We start from the raw sequence: 18,385 nt of genomic DNA, 5'->3' as shown, positions 1-18,385 counted from the left end.
CAGTTCTATTTACAAGACCCTGTAGCCTGAAGGACTTTTCTGCCAAAACACAACTCTGAAGAGGCAAAAACATTAAAATGATTTAGTAAATGTATGTAATGAAGGCCAAGCCACAGCCTTGCAAATATGTTCAACAGAAGCCTCATTCTTAAAGGGACATTAAACACTTTGAGATGGTAATATAAAATTATAAATCATGTATATAAATAAAAAAAAATTCTGTAGTATACTTTTATTATTTTGTCCCCTTTTCCTGTAATTCCAATTTGAAATTGTGAGCGTTTCAGTTCCTGTTAGAAATGGAAGTGCAGAACACCGTAATATTCCACAGTTATTGGCTGCACACTCTAGTGACCTATTTATAACTCTCTAATTGGCCACAGCAGAGAAGGTAACCTAAGTTACAACATGGCAGCTCCCATTGTTTTACAGACACAAACTTTACACTTGTTTTGTCAATATTTAAACACCAAATAAAACTTATTTTAATGCTCTAACATCTAGATTATGCAAATGTCTCTCTTTAGAGTCTTTTGGATTTGAACATAAGGAACTACAATCTCCTGGTTTATGTTCTCAGATGACACTACTTTCGGAAAAAAGCAATATTGAGTTCTCAATACAACCTTATCCTGGTAAAAAATAAGGTAAGGAGATTCACACAAAAGAGCCGACAGTTCAGAAACTCTCCTAGGTTGAGCATAAATTGATCTTCTTACCAGATAAAATTGCAGAGGCATTTAGGACGTACTACTATAACTTATATAATTTTGAAAACTCATTTACATCATCATAGATTAGAGACTATTTGAATAAATTGAGTTTGCCTAAACTCTCATTAGAACAATGTAGGACTCTAAATGAACAGATTACAACAGATGAAGTTATAAAGGTTATACATAATCTAAAAAATGGTAAAGCATCAGGTCCTGATGGCTATAGCAATACATTTTATACATATAGTATTGATAAAATAGCTGGACCTCTAGCACAAGCATTTAATAAAATTTTGAAAGGTACAGAAATTCCCCAAGAGATGATACAGGGTGAAATAGTACCAATTCCTAAAAAAATGCAAAGACCCACTAAAGATAACCAACTACCACCCTATATCACTTTTAAATTCAGATATTGAAATATATACAGCTTTATTAGCAGCTAGATTAAAAGAAGCGATTCCCTCTTTAGTGAACCTGGATCAAGTGGGATCATCCACAAACAATATTAGGAGGCTTATTGATGTTATAGATATAGTTAATAAGAAAAATTACCCGTTTGTAATTCTCGCTTTAGATGGAGAAAAAGCTTTTGACCCAGTAAACTGGTCATTTAGGAGTGAGATAGAGAAACTATGGGTTCCAGGGTAAATATATATATATATATTTATTAGAATAATAAGGTTAGCGCTACCTAGCATATAATGTGAAAAACTAGTATGAATAGAAGAATAATAACATAAAATATATGAAATACCACATGTATAAATAAATAAAACACATATGTAGTAATAATTGGTTGAAAGTCTTAAAACTCAAAAGGAGCGACACATGAACAGTTCATATAAATCCAATGCTTCTTCAAACTTCCAATCCCCCTATGGATGTGCACTTACTTTACCTGACCTCAATCAGTATGAGGTAAGCAGAGACGTAATCACTTGTCAAAAAACCCGCTGTCTGCAAAAGCCTCTTGTATAGAATACAGGAACACCTTTTGAACTTGGAGTATTCACGGTTAAAAACTTTCAAATCCTCTTTCGGTAGAGTAAGGTAGAAAGGATGGAAAGCACTTCCAGGTGCAGTACAGACAAACGGACTTCACAGCTGCCCAGCTGACTGAACTCCACAGCTCCTCCCATTTACTTCCTGTGTGCACGCTGCTGCTGCTGGCTGTGGTGGATTTTTGCTACACCAATTTTGGGATTCTATGGAGTGTTTCCAACTGTTTGCTGTGGAGTTCAGTCAGCTGGGCGGCTGTGAAGTCCGTTTGTCTGTACTGCACCTGGAAGTGCTTTCCATCCTTTCTACCTTACTCTACCGAAAGAGGATTTGAAAGTTTTTAACCGTGAATACTCCAAGTTCAAAAGGTGTTCCTGTATTCTATACAAGAGGCTTTTGCAGACAGCGGGTTTTTTGGCAAGTGATTACGTCTCTGCTTACCTCATACTGATTGAGGTCAGGTAAAGTAAGTGCACATCCATAGGGGGATTGGAAGTTTGAAGAAGCATTGGATTTATATGAACTGTTCATGTGTCTCTCCTTTTGAGTTTTAAGACTTTCAACATATTATTACTACATATGTGTTTTATTTATTTATACATGTGGTATTTTATATATTTTATGTTATTATTCTTCTATTCATACTAGTTTTTCACATTATATGCTAGGTAGCGCTAACCTTATTATTCTATTTCATTTTTTTCTCTAGAGGGGGGATACAGAGAATCTACCTTCGACTTAGGTTAGCTGCAGCCATTAGCATATTCAGTATTCACCTACTGTATTTATTGTTATTTTTGAGGATTATTTATTATACCCCTCATCTGGAGCGCTGGTGGACCTAGAGCTTCCTAAGATATATTTTGAATCTGGGATTCTACTTGCATATTATATATATAATTTATTAATGTGTCCCTACTCCTCACCAGCTGCCAGAGTGAGAGGGGTGGGGTTCAATAATAATCTAATAAATACACAAATTAAGACAGAGTAATTTCTTATCTAAGAATTACTTTAGGCACACTCAAAATACACATTTTTTCCAAAAATCTAAATATATATATATATATATATATATATATATATATATATATATATATATATATATATATATATATATATATATATATATATATATATATATATATATATATATATATATATATACACACACATACACAGTGTCGAGGTTTCACTGTCTTTTTTTAGTGTTTTTTGTGAGAGAGTGCCATCTACTGGGGAACTCGAAATATATGTTGGCTCTTTGAGAAATATATATTTTTTATCCATAGGTGGGGTTCACCTCTGCCTGGTTCCCAATATCCAATGGAACCAGACAGGGGTGTCTCCTCTCCTGTATGTTCTGGTAATTAAGGCCTTTGCCACAGCTATAAGGAACAATAAAAGAATGGAGGGCTTGAATGTATCCCAGAGGCAGATAAAGGTCAATTTATATGCAGGTGATGCTTTACCGACGATATCCAATCCAACCCAGTCTATAAAAGAAGATATTCAAAGAAATAGAGGATTTCAGCTGTGTATCGCTATATAAATTGAATATAGAAAAATCGATAGCATTACATGCTAATATTGTAGAAGACTCCCTAAAGAGCTTAAAGCAGAAATTCCCTTTTAAATGGACAGATAAGACAGTAGAATACTTGGATATTAAAATTGCTTCCGATCCCAAAGACATAATAGAGGTTAATTTGTTACCTCTGCTAAGAGAAACCAATAAAAGGTTAAAATAATGTAAGAGTGCACGCTAGCCATCACCATGCACAGGCACTGTGAGGGGGTAAAGGGTCTCAGATATGTCTAAGAATTCCTTTAAAATGTAGAATTTGGAGCACCTAGTCCGGTGAAGGCAAAGATAAAAAAAAAAAAAAAAAAAACAACACACAGATACACAAGGATGTGGGAGGGTTTAAAAGCTATTGGTGTTCAGAGTATCTTTGCCTCCTCCTAATGGCAGGAATTCAATCCCACATCTCAAGGCTCATGGACTCTCACAACTATATGGAAGAAATGTGCATTAAAAACTTTTTTTTTGGTATGTATCTTGTTTATTAAAGAACTTATGCATAAAAAAGGAAACAACAAGGAAAGGCATAGAAATTTTTTTTATCAGTCTTTGTAACTTGGCAAGGGGCTGGTTCTGGAAGATCAGCAGGAGTAGAGCAAAAACCAAGTACACAATGAGGGTGGTAGAGACATCTTAAAAAAGGAAGATTAGTTCAGTCTCTAATCTCTGCAATTTGCAATTATGGTGCCAAGTAGAGGTTCTTTTGTATTACATTCGATACATAAGGGGGAGAAGAAATAAGTATCTGAGTTGAGAGATTCAGAAGAAGTAAGAGAGGAAAAGATAAGAGGGAAACCGGTCAAAAGAGGTAGAGTAATTGGTGCTGCAGGTCTGTTTCAGAGAGAGAAGGATCACTGCATGTGGCGATTTATTCTGGAGATGGTAGTTTTTTTTGTGAGTTTAGCGTGTCCTGAATAGAACTTGATATTGATCTCCACTTATGTGAGATCTAAGAAGTCTCGACATAACAGCTAGGCCTCTCCAATAATTTTAGAAACACAATTTGTACCTTGAGAGATGTTTATCTCACTATGCAGGGTTCTGTATGTGAAGGAGAGGCTGTCATATTACAATAAGGTATAGAGAAAAAAAAAAAAGTTTGGTGTGATTTCTCTCAATGGCGGCAAGTTTTTGTTCATTGGGCCTTAAAGTGAATGTAAATTTTGTTGCTAAAGTGCACGGTTTTTAAAAATTCTATTAAAAACAGGGACACTTGAATTCATCAAAATTTACATTTCACTTGTGTTGTGGAAAAATACTTGCCTTTTAATCTTGACAGCAGCTCGAGCTTCATCCGGTCGTCGCAAGCCATTTCTGATGTCAGAAATGATGGATAGGTCATCCTCCAATCTAAGCTCCCCCCCCCCCTGGAATCAGTGTCTGATTCAATGCCGTGATTGGAGGAAGCCGGATTCCTCATTTTAGACCCAGGAAGAGGCTTTGCGACGGGTGGAGGAAGCTGGAGCTGCTGTCAAGATTAAAAGGTAAGTTTATTTTCACAACAGGAATGAAATCTAAATTTTGATGAATTAAAGTGCCCCAGTTTTTAATCGCATTTTTAAAAACTGGGCACTTAAGCATCAAAATTTACACTCACTTTAAGTATTGGTCTCACTGTGTATATGGAGATAAGATAAGCTGTGATCTGCTCTCCATACAAGCACAGCCCATTTCATTGGGTTTTGGCTTTAATTACGAGACTGCTATTTCATATGCAAAAATACAGAAGAATACAGAGAAGTTTCCCATACATTTTAAACTCTGAAGCCGTCACTGTAAATACATTAAGAGGAAAACAATTTTGCAGTACCAATGTCCCTTTAAGCACATCATACACAGAATTGAGATTATAGAAAATCAGATCTTACTAAATTGTGAGTTTCAAAACTTGTATGGCTAATAAAAAGGTATATCCAACCCAAATACAAGTGAGGGAAACATCATACTCTGATGTACTCTAAATTTTGGAAGAATTGACAATAAACAAAAAAAAAAATTCCACTTACTATATACTCAAATTTCAGAAAAAACTAAGTGAACCACAATTCTATCCGGTTAAAAACAGATCACATAATGGGCTACAAGATAACAAAAATCCCAATAAAACATGTCTTGTAGAGAATATAAACGGCACATGGTACTCAAAAAAAAAAAATCTGATCAGCATTTAAAAAGCATAATTTATGTAAGAACTTACCTGATAAATTAATTTCTTTCATATTAGCAAGAGTCCATGAGCTAGTGACGTATGGGATATACATTCCTACCAGGAGGGGCAAAGTTTCCCAAACCTTAAAATGCCTATAAATACACCCCTCACCCCACCAACAATTCAGTTTAATGAATAGCCAAGAAGTGGGGTGATGAGAAAGGAGCAAAAGCATAAAAAAAATAAGGAATTGGAATAATTGTGCTTTATACAAAAAAATCATAACCACCACAAAAAGGGTGGGCCTCATGGACTCTTGCTAATATGAAAGAAATGAATCAGGTAAGTTCTTACATAAATTATGTTTTCTTTCATGTAATTAGCAAGAGTCCATGAGCTAGTGACGTATGGGATAGCAGATACCCAAGATGTGGAACTTCCACGCAAGAGTCACTAGAGAGGGAGGGATAAAATAAAGACAGCCAATTCCGCTGAAAAAATAATCCACAACCCAAATCAAAAAGTTTTAATCTTATAATGAAAAAAAATGAAATTATAAGCAGAAGAATCAAACTGAAACGGCTGCCTGAAGTACTTTTCTACCAAAAACTGCTTCAGAAGAAGAGAAAACATCAAAATGGTAGAATTTAGTAAAAGCATGCAAAGAAGACCAAGTTGCTGCTTTGCAAATCTGATCAACAGAAGCTTCATTCCTAAAAGCCCAGGAAGTAGAAACTGACCTAGTAGAATGAGCCGTAATCCTTTGAGGCGGGGATTTACCCGACTCCACATAAGCATGATAAATCAAAGACTTTAAAGGGACAGTCTACACCAGAATTTTTATTGTTTTAAAAGATATATAATCCCTTTATTACCCATTTCCCAGTTTTGCATAACCAACACAGTTATAATAATATACTTTTAACCTCTGTGATTATCTTGTATCTAAGCCTCTGCAAACTGCCCCTTTTTTCAGTTCTTTTGACAGACTTGCAGTCTAGCCAATCAGTGCCTGCTCCCAGATAACTTCTCGTGCACGAGCACAGTATTATCTATATGAAATACGTGAACTAACACCCTCTAGTGGTGAAAAAACTGTTAAAATGCAATCTGAAAGAGGTGGGCTTCAAGGTCTAAGAAATTAGCATATGAACCTCCTAGGTTAAGCTTTCAACTAAGAATACCAAGAGAACAAAGCAAAATTGGTGATAAAAGTAAATTGTAAAATTGTTTAAAATTACATGCTCTATCTGAATCATGAAAGTTTATTTTGGCCTAGACTGTCCCTTTAACCAAGACGCCAAAGAAATGGCAGAAGCCTTCTGACCTTTCCTAGAACCAGACAAGATAAATAGTCTAGAAGTCTTTCTGAAATCTTTAGTTGCTTCAACATAATATTTCAAAGCTCTAACTACATCCAAAGAATGTAAAGATCTCTCCAGAGAATTCTTAGGATTAGGACACAATGAAGGGACAACAATTTCTCTACTAATGTTGTTAGAATTCACAACTTTAGGTAAAAATTGAAATGAAGTCTGCAACACCGCCTTATCCTGATGAAAAATCAGAAAAGGAGATTCACAAGAAAGAGCAGATAATTCAGAAACTCTTCTAGCAGAAGAGATGGCCAAAAGGAACAAAACTTTCCAGGAAAGTAATTTAATATCCAGAGAATACATAGGTTCAAACGGAGGAGCCTGTAAAGCCCTCAGAACCAAATTAAGACTCCAAGGAGGAGAAATTGACTTAATGACAGGCTTGATTCGAACCAAAGCCTGTACAAAACAATGAATATCAGGATGATTAGCAATCTTTCAGTGAAAAAGAACCGAAAGAGCAGAGATTTGTCCTTTCAAGGAACTTGCAGAAAACCCTTATCCAAACCATCTTGAAGAAATTGTAAAATTCTAGGAATTCTAAAAGAATGCCAAGAGAATTTATGTGAAGAACACCAAGAAATGTAAGTCTTCCAGACTCGGTAATAGATCTTCCTAGACACAGATTTGCGAGCCTGTAACATAGTATTAATCACTGAATCAGAGAAACCTCTATGACTAAGAATTAAGCGTTAAATCTCCATACCTTCAAATTTAATGATTTGAGATCCTGATGGAAAAAAGGGGCTTGAGATAGGAGGTCTGGCTTTAACGGAAGTGTCCAAGGTTGGCAACTTGCCATCCGAACGAGATCCGCATACCAAAACCTGTGCGGCCATGCTGGAGCCACCAGCAGTACAAACAAACGCTCCATTAGGATTTTGGAAATCACTCTTGGAAGAAGAACTAGAGGCGGAAAGATATAAGCAGGTTGATAATTCCAAGGAAGTGACAACGCGTCCACTGCTTCCGCCTGAAGATCCCTGGATCTGGACAGATACCTGGGAAGTTTCTTGTTTAGAGGAGAGGCCATCAGATCTATTTCTGGAAGCCCCCAGATTTATACAATCTGAAGAAATACCTCTGGGTGAAGAGACCATTCGCCCGGATGTAACGTCTGGCGACTAAGATAATCCGCTTCCCAATTGTCTATACCTGGGATGTGAACCCCAGAAATTAGACAGGAGCTGGATTCCGCCCATACAAGTATCCGAGATACTTCTATCATAGCCTGAGGACTGCGAGTCCCCCCTTGATGATTGACATATGCCACAGTTGTGACATTGTCTGTCTGAAAAAAAAAGATTCTCTCTTCAGAAGAGGCCAGAATTGAAGAGCTCTGAAAATCGCACGGAGTTCCAAAATATTGATTGGTAATCTCGCCTCCTGAGATTCCCAAACCCCCTGCGCTGTCAGAGATCCCCATACAGCTCCCCAACCTAAAAGACTTGCATCTGTTGAGATCACAGTCCAGGTTGGACGAACAAAAGAGGCCCCTTGAACTAAACGATGGTGATCCAACCACCAAGTCAGAGAAGAATGAACATTGGGATTTAAGGATATTAATTGTGATATCTTTGTATAATCCCTGCACCATTGATTCAGCATACAAAAGCTGGAGAGGTCCCATGTGAAAACTAGCAAAAGGGATTGCGTCCGATGCAGCAGTCATGAGACCTAAAATTTCCATGCATAAAGCTACCGAAGGGAAAGATTGAGACTGAAGGTTTCGACAAGCTGAAACCAATTTCAGACGTCTCTTTTCTGTAAGAGACAAAGTCGTGGACACTGAATCTATTTGGAAACCTAAAAAGGTTACCCTTGTCTGAGGAATCAAGGAACTCTGTGGTAAATTGATCCTCCAACCATGTCTTTGAAGAAACAACGCAAGTTGATTCGTGTGAGATTCTGCAGAATGTAAAGACTGAGCAAGTACCAAGATATCGTCCAAATAAGGAAATACTGCAATACCCTGCTCCCCGATTACAGAGAGAAGGACACAAGAACCTTCGAAAAGATCCTTGGGGCTGCAGCTAGACCAAAAGGAAGAGCAACAAACTGGTAATGCTTGTCTAGAAAAGAGAATCTCAGGAACTGATAGTGATCCGGATGAATTGGAATATGAAGATATGCATCCTGTAAGTCTATTGTGGACATATAATGCCCTTGCTGAACAAAAAGGCAGAATAGTCCTTATAGTCACCATTTTTAATGTTGGTATCCTTACATAACGATTCAATATTTTTAGATCCAGAACTGGTCTGAAAGAATTCTCTTTCTTTGGAACAATGAACAGATTTGAAAAAAACCCCAGGCCCCGTTCCAGAACTGGAACTGGAATATAATTACCCCAGCTGACTCCAGATCTGAAACACATTTCAGAAACGCTTGAGCCTTCACTGGGTTTACTGGAATGCGTGAAAGAAAAAAATCTTTTCACAGGCGGCCTTACCTTGAAACCTATTCTGTACCCTTGTGAAACTATGTTCTGAATCCAAATACTTTGAATCGAATTGATCCAAACATCTTTGAAAAATCGTAACCTGCCCCCTACCAGCTGAGCTGGAATGAGGGCCGCACCTTCATGCAGATTTGGGAGCTGGTTTTGACTTTCTAAAAGGCTTGGATTTATTCCAGACTGGAGAAGGTTTCCAAACGGAAACTGTTCCTTTAGAGGAAGGGTCAGGCTTTTGTTCCTTATTCTGACGAAAGGAACGAAAACGATTAGCAGCCCTATATTTACCTTTAGATTTTTTATCCTGAGGTAAAAAGGCTCCCTTCCCCCCAGTAACAGTTGAAATTATTGCGTGTAACTGAGAACCAAACAATTTATTACCTTGGAAAGAAAGAGAAAGCAATGTTGACTTAGAAGTCATATCTGCATTCTAAGACTTAAGCCATAAAGCTCTTCTAGCTAAAGACATGTACCTGACATCAATTCTAATGATATTGAAAATGGCATCACACAAAGTTATTAGCATGTTGAAGGAGTTTAATAATGCTATAAACATTATGGTCTGACACTTGTTGCGCTAAAGCCTCCAACCAGAAAGTTGAAGCTGCAACAACATCAGCCAAAGAAATAGCAGGTCTAAGAAGATTACCTGAACATAAGTAAGCCTTCCTTAGAAAGGATTCAAGCTTCCTATCTAAAGGATCTTTAAACGAAGTACTATCTGCCGTAGGAATAGTAGTACGTTTAGCAAGAGTAGAAATAGCCCCATCAACTTTGGGGATTTTATCCCAAAACTCTAATCTATCAGATGGCAAAGGGTACAATTTCTTAAACCTTGGAGAAGGAGTAAATGAAGTACCCAGACTATTCCATTCCCTAGAAATTACTTCTGAAATACCATCAGGAACTGGAAAAACTTCTGGAATAACCACAGGAGGTTTAAAAACTGCATTTAAACGCTTAGTAGTTTTAATATCATGAGGACTAGACTCCTCCATATCTAAAGCAATCAACACTTCCTTAAGTAAAGAACGAATAAACTCCATCTTAAATAAATATGAAGATTTATCAGTGTCAATATCTGAGGTAGAATCTTCTGAATCAGATAGATCCACATCAGAAATAGATAAGTCAGAATGATGGCGGTCATTTAAAAATTCATCTGAAATATGTGAAGTTATAAAAGACCTCTTACGTTTAGAAGAAGGAGGAATAACAGACAGAGCCTTCCGAATAGATTTAGAAACAAACATCCTGAACATTAGATGTTGAAGGAACAACAACAGGTAATGGATTATTACTAATGGAAATACTATCTGCGTTTGAAAACTTATCATGACAAGTATCACAAACAACAGCCGGAGGAACAGTTACCAAAAGTTTACAACAAATGCACTTAGCTTTGGTAGAACCGACATCAGGCAGCGTCTTTCCAGAAGTAGATTCTGATCCAGGGTCAGGTAGTGACATCTTGCAATATGTAAAAGAAAAAACAACATATAAAGCAAAATTATCAAATTCCTTAAATGGCAGTTTCAGGAATGGGAAAAATGCAAAATGAAACAAGCTTCTAGAAAACCAGAAGCAACTGAATAGTGAGACTAAAATAGTGTGAAAAAAACTGGCGCCAGGAATAACGCCCATATTTTTGGCGCCAAGTATAACGCCCACACATTGTGGCGCCAAGAATGACGCCCATATTTTTTGGCGCCAAAAAAACCTCTGCAATACACATACGTCAAAAATGACGCAATTACGTAAAAACTTCCGGCGCCAACTATGACGCCGGAAATGACGAAATTTTTGCACCAAAAAAGTCAAAATGACGCAATAAATAGAAGCATTTTCTGCACCTGCGAGCCTAACAGCCCGCAATTTTTTTTTAAAAATCAATTGAAAATTTAAGGTAAGAAAAAATAAATTTATATGCATTTTCCCAAAAAATGAAACTGACAGTCTGAATGAAGGAATACTGATTATCCTGAATCATGGCAAATATAAGTTTAAACACATATATTTAGAACTTTACTTATAAAGTGCCCAACCATAGCTTTGAGTGTCATAAATAGAAATAAGACTTATTTACCCTAAGACACTCATCTACATAAAGTAGATAGCCAAACCAGTACTGAAACGAGAATCAGTAGAGGTAATGGTATATAAGAGTATATCGTCGATCTGAAAAGGGAGGTAGGAGAAGAAATCTCTACGACTGATAACAGAGAACCTATGAAATAGATCCCCTAGAGGAAGACCATTGTATTCAAATAGGCAATGCTCTCTCTCACATCCCTCTGACATTCACTGCACTCTGAGAGGAAAACCGGGCTTCAGCCTGCTGCGAAGCGCATATCAACGTAGAATCAAGCACAAACTTACTTCACCACCTCCATGGGAGGCAAAGTTTGTAAAACTGAATTGTGGGTGTGGTGAAGGGTGTATTTATAGGCATTTTAAGGTTTGGGAAACTTTGCCCCTCCTGGTAGGAATGTATATCCCATACGTCACTAGCTCATGGACTCTTGCTAATTACATGAAAGAAAACTAAGGAGTGATACACATGATTGTATACTACAGCCCTCCAAATTTATCCAAAAAAAAAAGACCAACATTTTAAACTTACCTAAACTAGAAAGTAAATTAATTGTCTTTAAAGCTATAGCAGGGCTTGTGTTTGGATCTTCAATAAGTTCCACAAGACTACTTAAACATTCACTTGGTAATATTTGGTTTGATGCAAACAGTCTGTTCAGTTTAAGACCAAAGATCACCTGTAAAAGAAAAATGTAAGACAAGTTTAGATATCTAAATTGTAAGCAATTTGAATCAGGGCAATTTCCTACTCCTCCTGTATTAGTTACACAACATTGTAGATGAGGTTGTAAAAAGAAAGAAGTCCATCAAGTTCAACCCATACAGATCCTACTTGATTTATATTAAAAGGAGCTCAAATTGAGTTTAAATTAATACAAAACTGACCTATTTAACACAAGAAATCATATCCCTGAATTCTTAAATTTACCTAAGGTAACTATTGACATTTACTACCTTCTTAGGCAATGATTTCCCCAATATGATTGCTCTTACAGTGAAGATATATTTGCGTTGTTGGAGATTAAATCTCCTTTCCTGTGACCTCGTCACTATTGACCTGGAATAAACAGAGCTTTTGCCAAATCTGTATATGGGCCTTAAATATATATTTAAATAAAGTAAATATATAACCTCTGAAGTCCATTTTTTCTAGATCTTCTAGAACAGGGCTCAACAAACCTGCCACTGGCGCCTTAAATTTTGTCCATGGTGCCATGGTTTTGAGCCCAAGACACCCATGGGCGTCCCCACTAAGCCCCGAAGGCAGCCAATCCCAGCCGCACCTAAAATTTAGCCTGGTGCGGTTGGATTATTTTTAGACTACACGGTAAAGGGTGTGGCAGTGATTTTAGTCTGAAAAAGTACTGCAAAAGTTGTTCACTCACATGCTAGTAATATTTTTCAATATGTTTATAACTGAATCCCATCAATACCGGATGTGCATGTTCTCAGGACAGTTTGTCCTGGTGTACAGCAGTGATGAGCTTCAGACACCCATTCCTGTAATCCTGGCTGCTACCACCCCGGAACAAAACACCCCTGCAGCAACACATCCACCACTCTATTTCCTCTAACTTCCAAGTGTGCTGTCTTTCCTGCTAGGGCTGCTTGTTCACTTTGAATCATCAAGCAAGCGCTCAACAACCGCCCCCGGTGGCGGCTGTGCTGGCGAACGCTACTGTGGGCTCTAATGTGAGGCACCTTCCCGCTGGCCTTTAAAATGCTACCTAATAGCTTCGTCCCAGCCCGGAAGCACTTGGGGACCAGATTGCTCTTAGGGGGTGGGTGTTAGTTGCCTAATACAACAGCAGTACTGTCTCGCACTGCGTCAGCAGCCGACGGGGTGCAAATATTTCTGAAGCAGATGTGCAGCACTGGAGTACGTCAGCACATATGGGTGAGCATGCTGCCTAACTGTGTAGCACAAATTACGTGTGATGCCCAAACACACCTCTATTTGTTATTTCCTATGCCTTGGCTTTTCCCCTCTCAAAACTCTAAACCAGGGCTCACATTCCAATATTATATTTCTTTTCATTTGCACCAACAACACATCTGTATAGCCTACTTTAACTCTATCTCACCTCATGTCCTAATTTTCAAGTAGCTAATCTCAGTGCTTCTCTGTGGATACAGTTTGTATATACCTGAATCTGTAATCTTAGCTTGCTAAATATTTGCTAATTGATTGGTTTATATAGAAAAATACACACACACACATCCTTAAAGGGATGATAAAATGCTAGTTCTTTTAAAGCAGCTGAACACTACTGCTCTGGGATGTTAGTGCATACAGTTGTCAGGCAAATTTGTGTTTAATAATTAAATTGGTAAATAAGATTAATAGAAATATAACATGGATATTAGCTGCTAAATGCTATATCTGTATGCACCCTGAAAGCAGATTGCTAGCATGGCACAGACAGAGGTGCATAGAGCCCCCAAGGCAGAACATGCAGTGATCTGAAATGTCATTGCAGAAAATGCATGTCTGCCTGCAGAAAGAACAGTACACATGCAGGAACTGTAAGCGCTTTAACTTTGCAACGCTGTTCCACATTAGGCTGTTATCTTTAAACAGAGCTGTGCTCGGGCTGCACTGTAAGTTTTCCTCATCACTGTGCATCCAGAGCAAAGTGCTGTTTGAAGTGAACTGTCATGATTATTGACTGGCTCTCAGATTTTTTTCAAACCCGCCCCTTAGCCTTCCCCAGTCTGCATCTTTCATAATGTAACACATTCGTATGAGCAATGCACCTTTTTTTTATATTATTACTACATTTCTATGGTAGATCAAGAGAAAAGGAAACAAATTTATTCAAGAGACAATTTTACACATTTTTTTTGTCTGCAGCTAATTTGCAATGCAAGTTTCAACTACTGCACTATATTATAGTAAAAAAAGTTCTGCATCTGAGCATAGAGCATTGCCTACACAGGGGAGAAAATACAAGTATTTTATTGCTCAACTATTAATTAAGCATTTACATTTAGTTCAGCAGAAAATAAAGTATTGTTTTAGAGTTGTGTAATTAAAAATGTATTTTAAACATAATATATTGCATACTCTCTTACACCATGAGAACTGCAAATATTTATTAATTGAAGTCTACTTTAAAAATAATACTACAAGACTAAGAAACTATTACACATAACTCATGATTTTTTCCGTGATACAGAAAGCTATGATACTGGCCACAGATAAATTATTGTTCGATTTGGGGGCACTCATAACAATTTGCTTGCAGTCATCTATCTATCATATATATATATAAAAATTATTATTATTATCGGTTATTTGTAGAGCGCCAACAGATTCCTCAGATTTATGTGGCAACATGCAAAAAGCACTGAAACTGATGTTAAAACTAAAAACAGCAGTGAAAGAGTTAGATAAAAATCAATGCCCACAATCATTTAACAGTTCAACATCCGCTCAGCTCTTTGACAACAGCCCCCCAATCACGCCCATTTTTGTTTCAGACCCTGGACAGTGATTGCTGGCTGCATTTAGCCACCAATCAGCAAGCTGAACCAAAGATTGGCCGGCTTGTTAGCTTACATTCCTGCTTTTTCAAATAAAGATACCAAGAGAACGAATAAAAATTGATAATAGGAGTAAATTAGAAAGTTGCTTAAAATTGCATGCTGTCTGAATCGTGAAATAAAAAATGTGGGTTCAGTATCCCTTAAATCAAATCCACACTATATGTGATTGTCATTGTGCTCAACTAGGCATATGTATTAACTTGTACTTTTCTGAATGTGTGCACATCAGTCTTTGAGATTAAATTATGTAGCATAAAGGAAAGTATTTATTAAACATTTATAATTCATTTGTGTAAATATACACACACATTTGATGCATACCCTAATGCAACATGCTGCATTTGCCTAGGTTTACAAATCCTTCCAAAAATGAGAGTATCTCCCTCCAAACTCCAAGTCCTAACCATTCTTCAGTGAGAAAAATTGCCCAATTTGAGCTTGCACTGCAATCACTGGCACTGTCGTGTCATATAGCATTATGCACTGGTGGTACGATTCTTTAGAGTTTCCCAAACACGGTCCTCACGTACCCCCAACAGGCCTGGTTTTCATTATAGCTGAACTAGTGGTCAGGTGAAATAATCAGCTGATGGGTGAGAGCAGGTTAGTAACCATGGTTCCTGATCAGCTGATTACTTCACATGTGCACTAGTTCAGCTATAATGAAAACCAGGCCTGTTGGTTTTAGACAATTATCTGTTTACTTTTAATTCCACCCACCACCCCCCGAAATAATTTCTGCGGACACCAATGCCTAACACCTTGCACTACATATCTTAACACGCTGCCAGCTTGTGAAACCCATTCAGGTAAAATCTCAGACAACCCAGGACAGCTTAGCTTAAATGTTGTGTCTTGCATTGCCAAAATGCAGAAGTTCAAATTCGGCACAGTAAATTTAAAATTAAACAAAGTGAAAGTCAACCCTAGTATTTGTGAACGAAGGATTGACTATTGAAACAAATAAAGGGGACTTTCATTCATGAAGTATAAGATACTTCATGCAGAAAGCTCCTTGATTTGTTTTAAGCAATCGCTGTTTTGAGCTGCTAAGGAACCCACGGAAGATCGCTGCTTTGCTTTAGAGGTGACGTTTTCACCTCTTAGCCAATAGCTGTGCAGTAAATCCGGCTTGGCGCCTATGGGATCTGGATTTCCCGAACGCTATTTCCTAAGAGGTGAAAATGTTATCTCTTAGCAAAATAAATTTCTGCCGTGGGCTGCCTGAGCAGCTCAGAACGGCAATCGCTTGAAAAAAAAGGAGCTTTCAGCATGAAGTTTGATATACTTCATGAATGAAAGTCCAATTTTTTTTTTTTTTCAATAGTCAGTCCTAGTGTTTCACAAACGCTAGGGTTGACTTTCACTTTAAATTGATTGGAGAGCGCATTCATTTTTAGACAACTTTCCAATCTACTTCGGTTATAAATTTTGCCTAATTCTCTTAGTATCTTTTGTTGAAGAGTAATCCTAGGTGAGCTCAGGAGCATGTCTTCAGCCAACTAGCAGCAGTGTTTACAACATGGTTTATAGCAATGTTACACTGTTACAAATACTGCTGTAATAGAATGCTAGACACGTCCATGCTCCTATAAACCTACCTAGATTTATCAAGCCCTTGCGGCAACAAGTTCTCACAAGAACTTGCTTGCCGCGATTTATCAAGCAGCGGTCACCAGACCGCTGCTTCCCTAACATCCTCGCCACATCTATTCTGGCGAAATTCAATCTCCTCGGTCGAGTCCGACCGAGGAGATTGACAGCTCCTGCCCGCGCGTGATTGGCTGTGCGCGGGATTGTACGCGAGCGCAAAATTGCGCTCGTGTGCAATGTTAATTACCTGCGGGTAATTGCGCCCCGCCACAGGCGAGCTGAGGCGTACAGGGGCGCGTATACACGCCCCTGTACGCCTCAGGGTTGATAAATCTAGCCCTAAGGTCTTCAATGAAGAATACCAAAACACAAAGCAAATTTGATAATAGAAAAAATTGGAACGTTTAAAATTGCACACTCATGAAAGTTTAATTTTTACTTTACTGTCCCTTTAACATAAAATGGATAGTGTGTCCTGGAAAACGTCATGCTTAATTCCTTAAAGGGACACTGTACCCAAAAAATTTCTTTCGTGATTCAGATTGAGCATGACATTTTAAGCAACTTTCTAATTTACTCCTATTATAAAATGTTCTTCATTCTCTTGGTATCTTTATTTGAAATGCAAGAATGTAAGCTTAGATGCCGGCCCATTTTTGGTGAACAACCTGGGTTGTCCTTGCTGATTGGTGGATAAATTCATCCACCAATAAAAAAGTGCTGTCCAGAGTCCTGAAACCAAAAAAAAGCTTAGATGCCTTCTTTTTCAAATAATGATTGCAAGAGAACAAAGAAAAAAAATGATAATAGAAGTAAATTAGAAAGTTGCTTAAAATTGCATGCTCTTTCTGAATTACAAAAGAAAAAAAATTGGGTTCAGTGTCCCTTTAAGATACAGTAAGGAATAAAAATACTAACAATAATCAGCAATTGTATGAATGACATCTAGCTACAATCAGCTGTCACAATTAGTTTGGACAAACCGAGAAATATACAACTGAGGGGTTAATACTGTAAATCCACTTTCGATAGTTTGTAATATTATTTCCATTAATCCAATTTCATAAACTAAGTACGAATGTTCTGTTGAATACATTGAGATCTCTCTTTTCACAAGTACTGTCCTCTAGTTGTAGCACTTTTACCTCTAGTTGCCTCTGCAGAGCAGCCCCGTTATTCTCGTTCTTGCAACTCTTGTATTGCGCGGCTGCCAGCAACAAGGTTTTCATACAGGAGGCCGCATCCATAGTTGATCGGGAAGCGCCACAGAATCAGTACGAACACCCCTAAACCTATTTACAGAGAACAGCAGTAGTCAAATCAGATTTGGCGCTCTAATCTTCCATATTGTTTTACAGGACTGTGATGACACAAAACGACGGGATCCTGCAGGGGACAGAAAAGGTAGAAACGCGATCGGAGAAGGCAAGAACTGTACTTTATATTGTACAATATTCAAAGTGTAGTAGAACTATAAGCTATAAATATATTATATGACGTGCTTTAGTAAATGTTTTCGTAAATATCAACTATATAATTTCAAAAAAGCCTAGGTGCCACAAACAACACAGTGGATTTGGGGACAGAATAAGACGTCAGTACTCAGTAGGCGTATTTTTGTGGGCGGGTTAAGGCGTAGGTAGGAAAATAAATACAAGTTACAGGGCTGAGCAGAGCAATAGTAACTTAGTAAGCAATAAGCATTAGTTTTATAAATATCATATCAATGACGACAAGGAAGTTGGTTTCTTATTCAAGCTGTTTCTTATTCGTGAAATTCTGTTTCTTATTCATGGAAGTTGGTTTCTTTTTCAATTTTTTTGTCAGACTGCTTTAAATTGACTTTAAAATAAAAAAATAGGTTTT

The 18,385-nt window shown here is 37.6% G+C and overlaps 1 protein-coding gene across 1 annotated transcript in view; it reads right to left on the bottom strand.

The window, feature by feature from the left end:
- Window positions 1-18,070, bottom strand: part of CIP2A (cellular inhibitor of PP2A) — a 335,048-nt gene extending 316,978 nt beyond the window's left edge. The window contains exons 1-2 of the mRNA XM_053707535.1: window positions 17,665-18,070; window positions 11,907-12,054 (exon numbers count right to left, since the gene is read on the bottom strand). Coding sequence (XP_053563510.1) covers window positions 11,907-12,054; window positions 17,665-17,766 — 250 coding nt within the window. The 5' untranslated portion in view covers window positions 17,767-18,070. The remainder of the gene's footprint in view (window positions 1-11,906; window positions 12,055-17,664) is intronic.
- Window positions 18,071-18,385: the final 315 nt, after the last annotated feature.

This window comes from Bombina bombina, chromosome 3 (assembly GCF_027579735.1).
Source record: "Bombina bombina isolate aBomBom1 chromosome 3, aBomBom1.pri, whole genome shotgun sequence".
NCBI classification, from domain to species: domain Eukaryota; kingdom Metazoa; phylum Chordata; class Amphibia; order Anura; family Bombinatoridae; genus Bombina; species Bombina bombina.
This window is presented reverse-complemented; position numbering and strand designations above follow the sequence as displayed.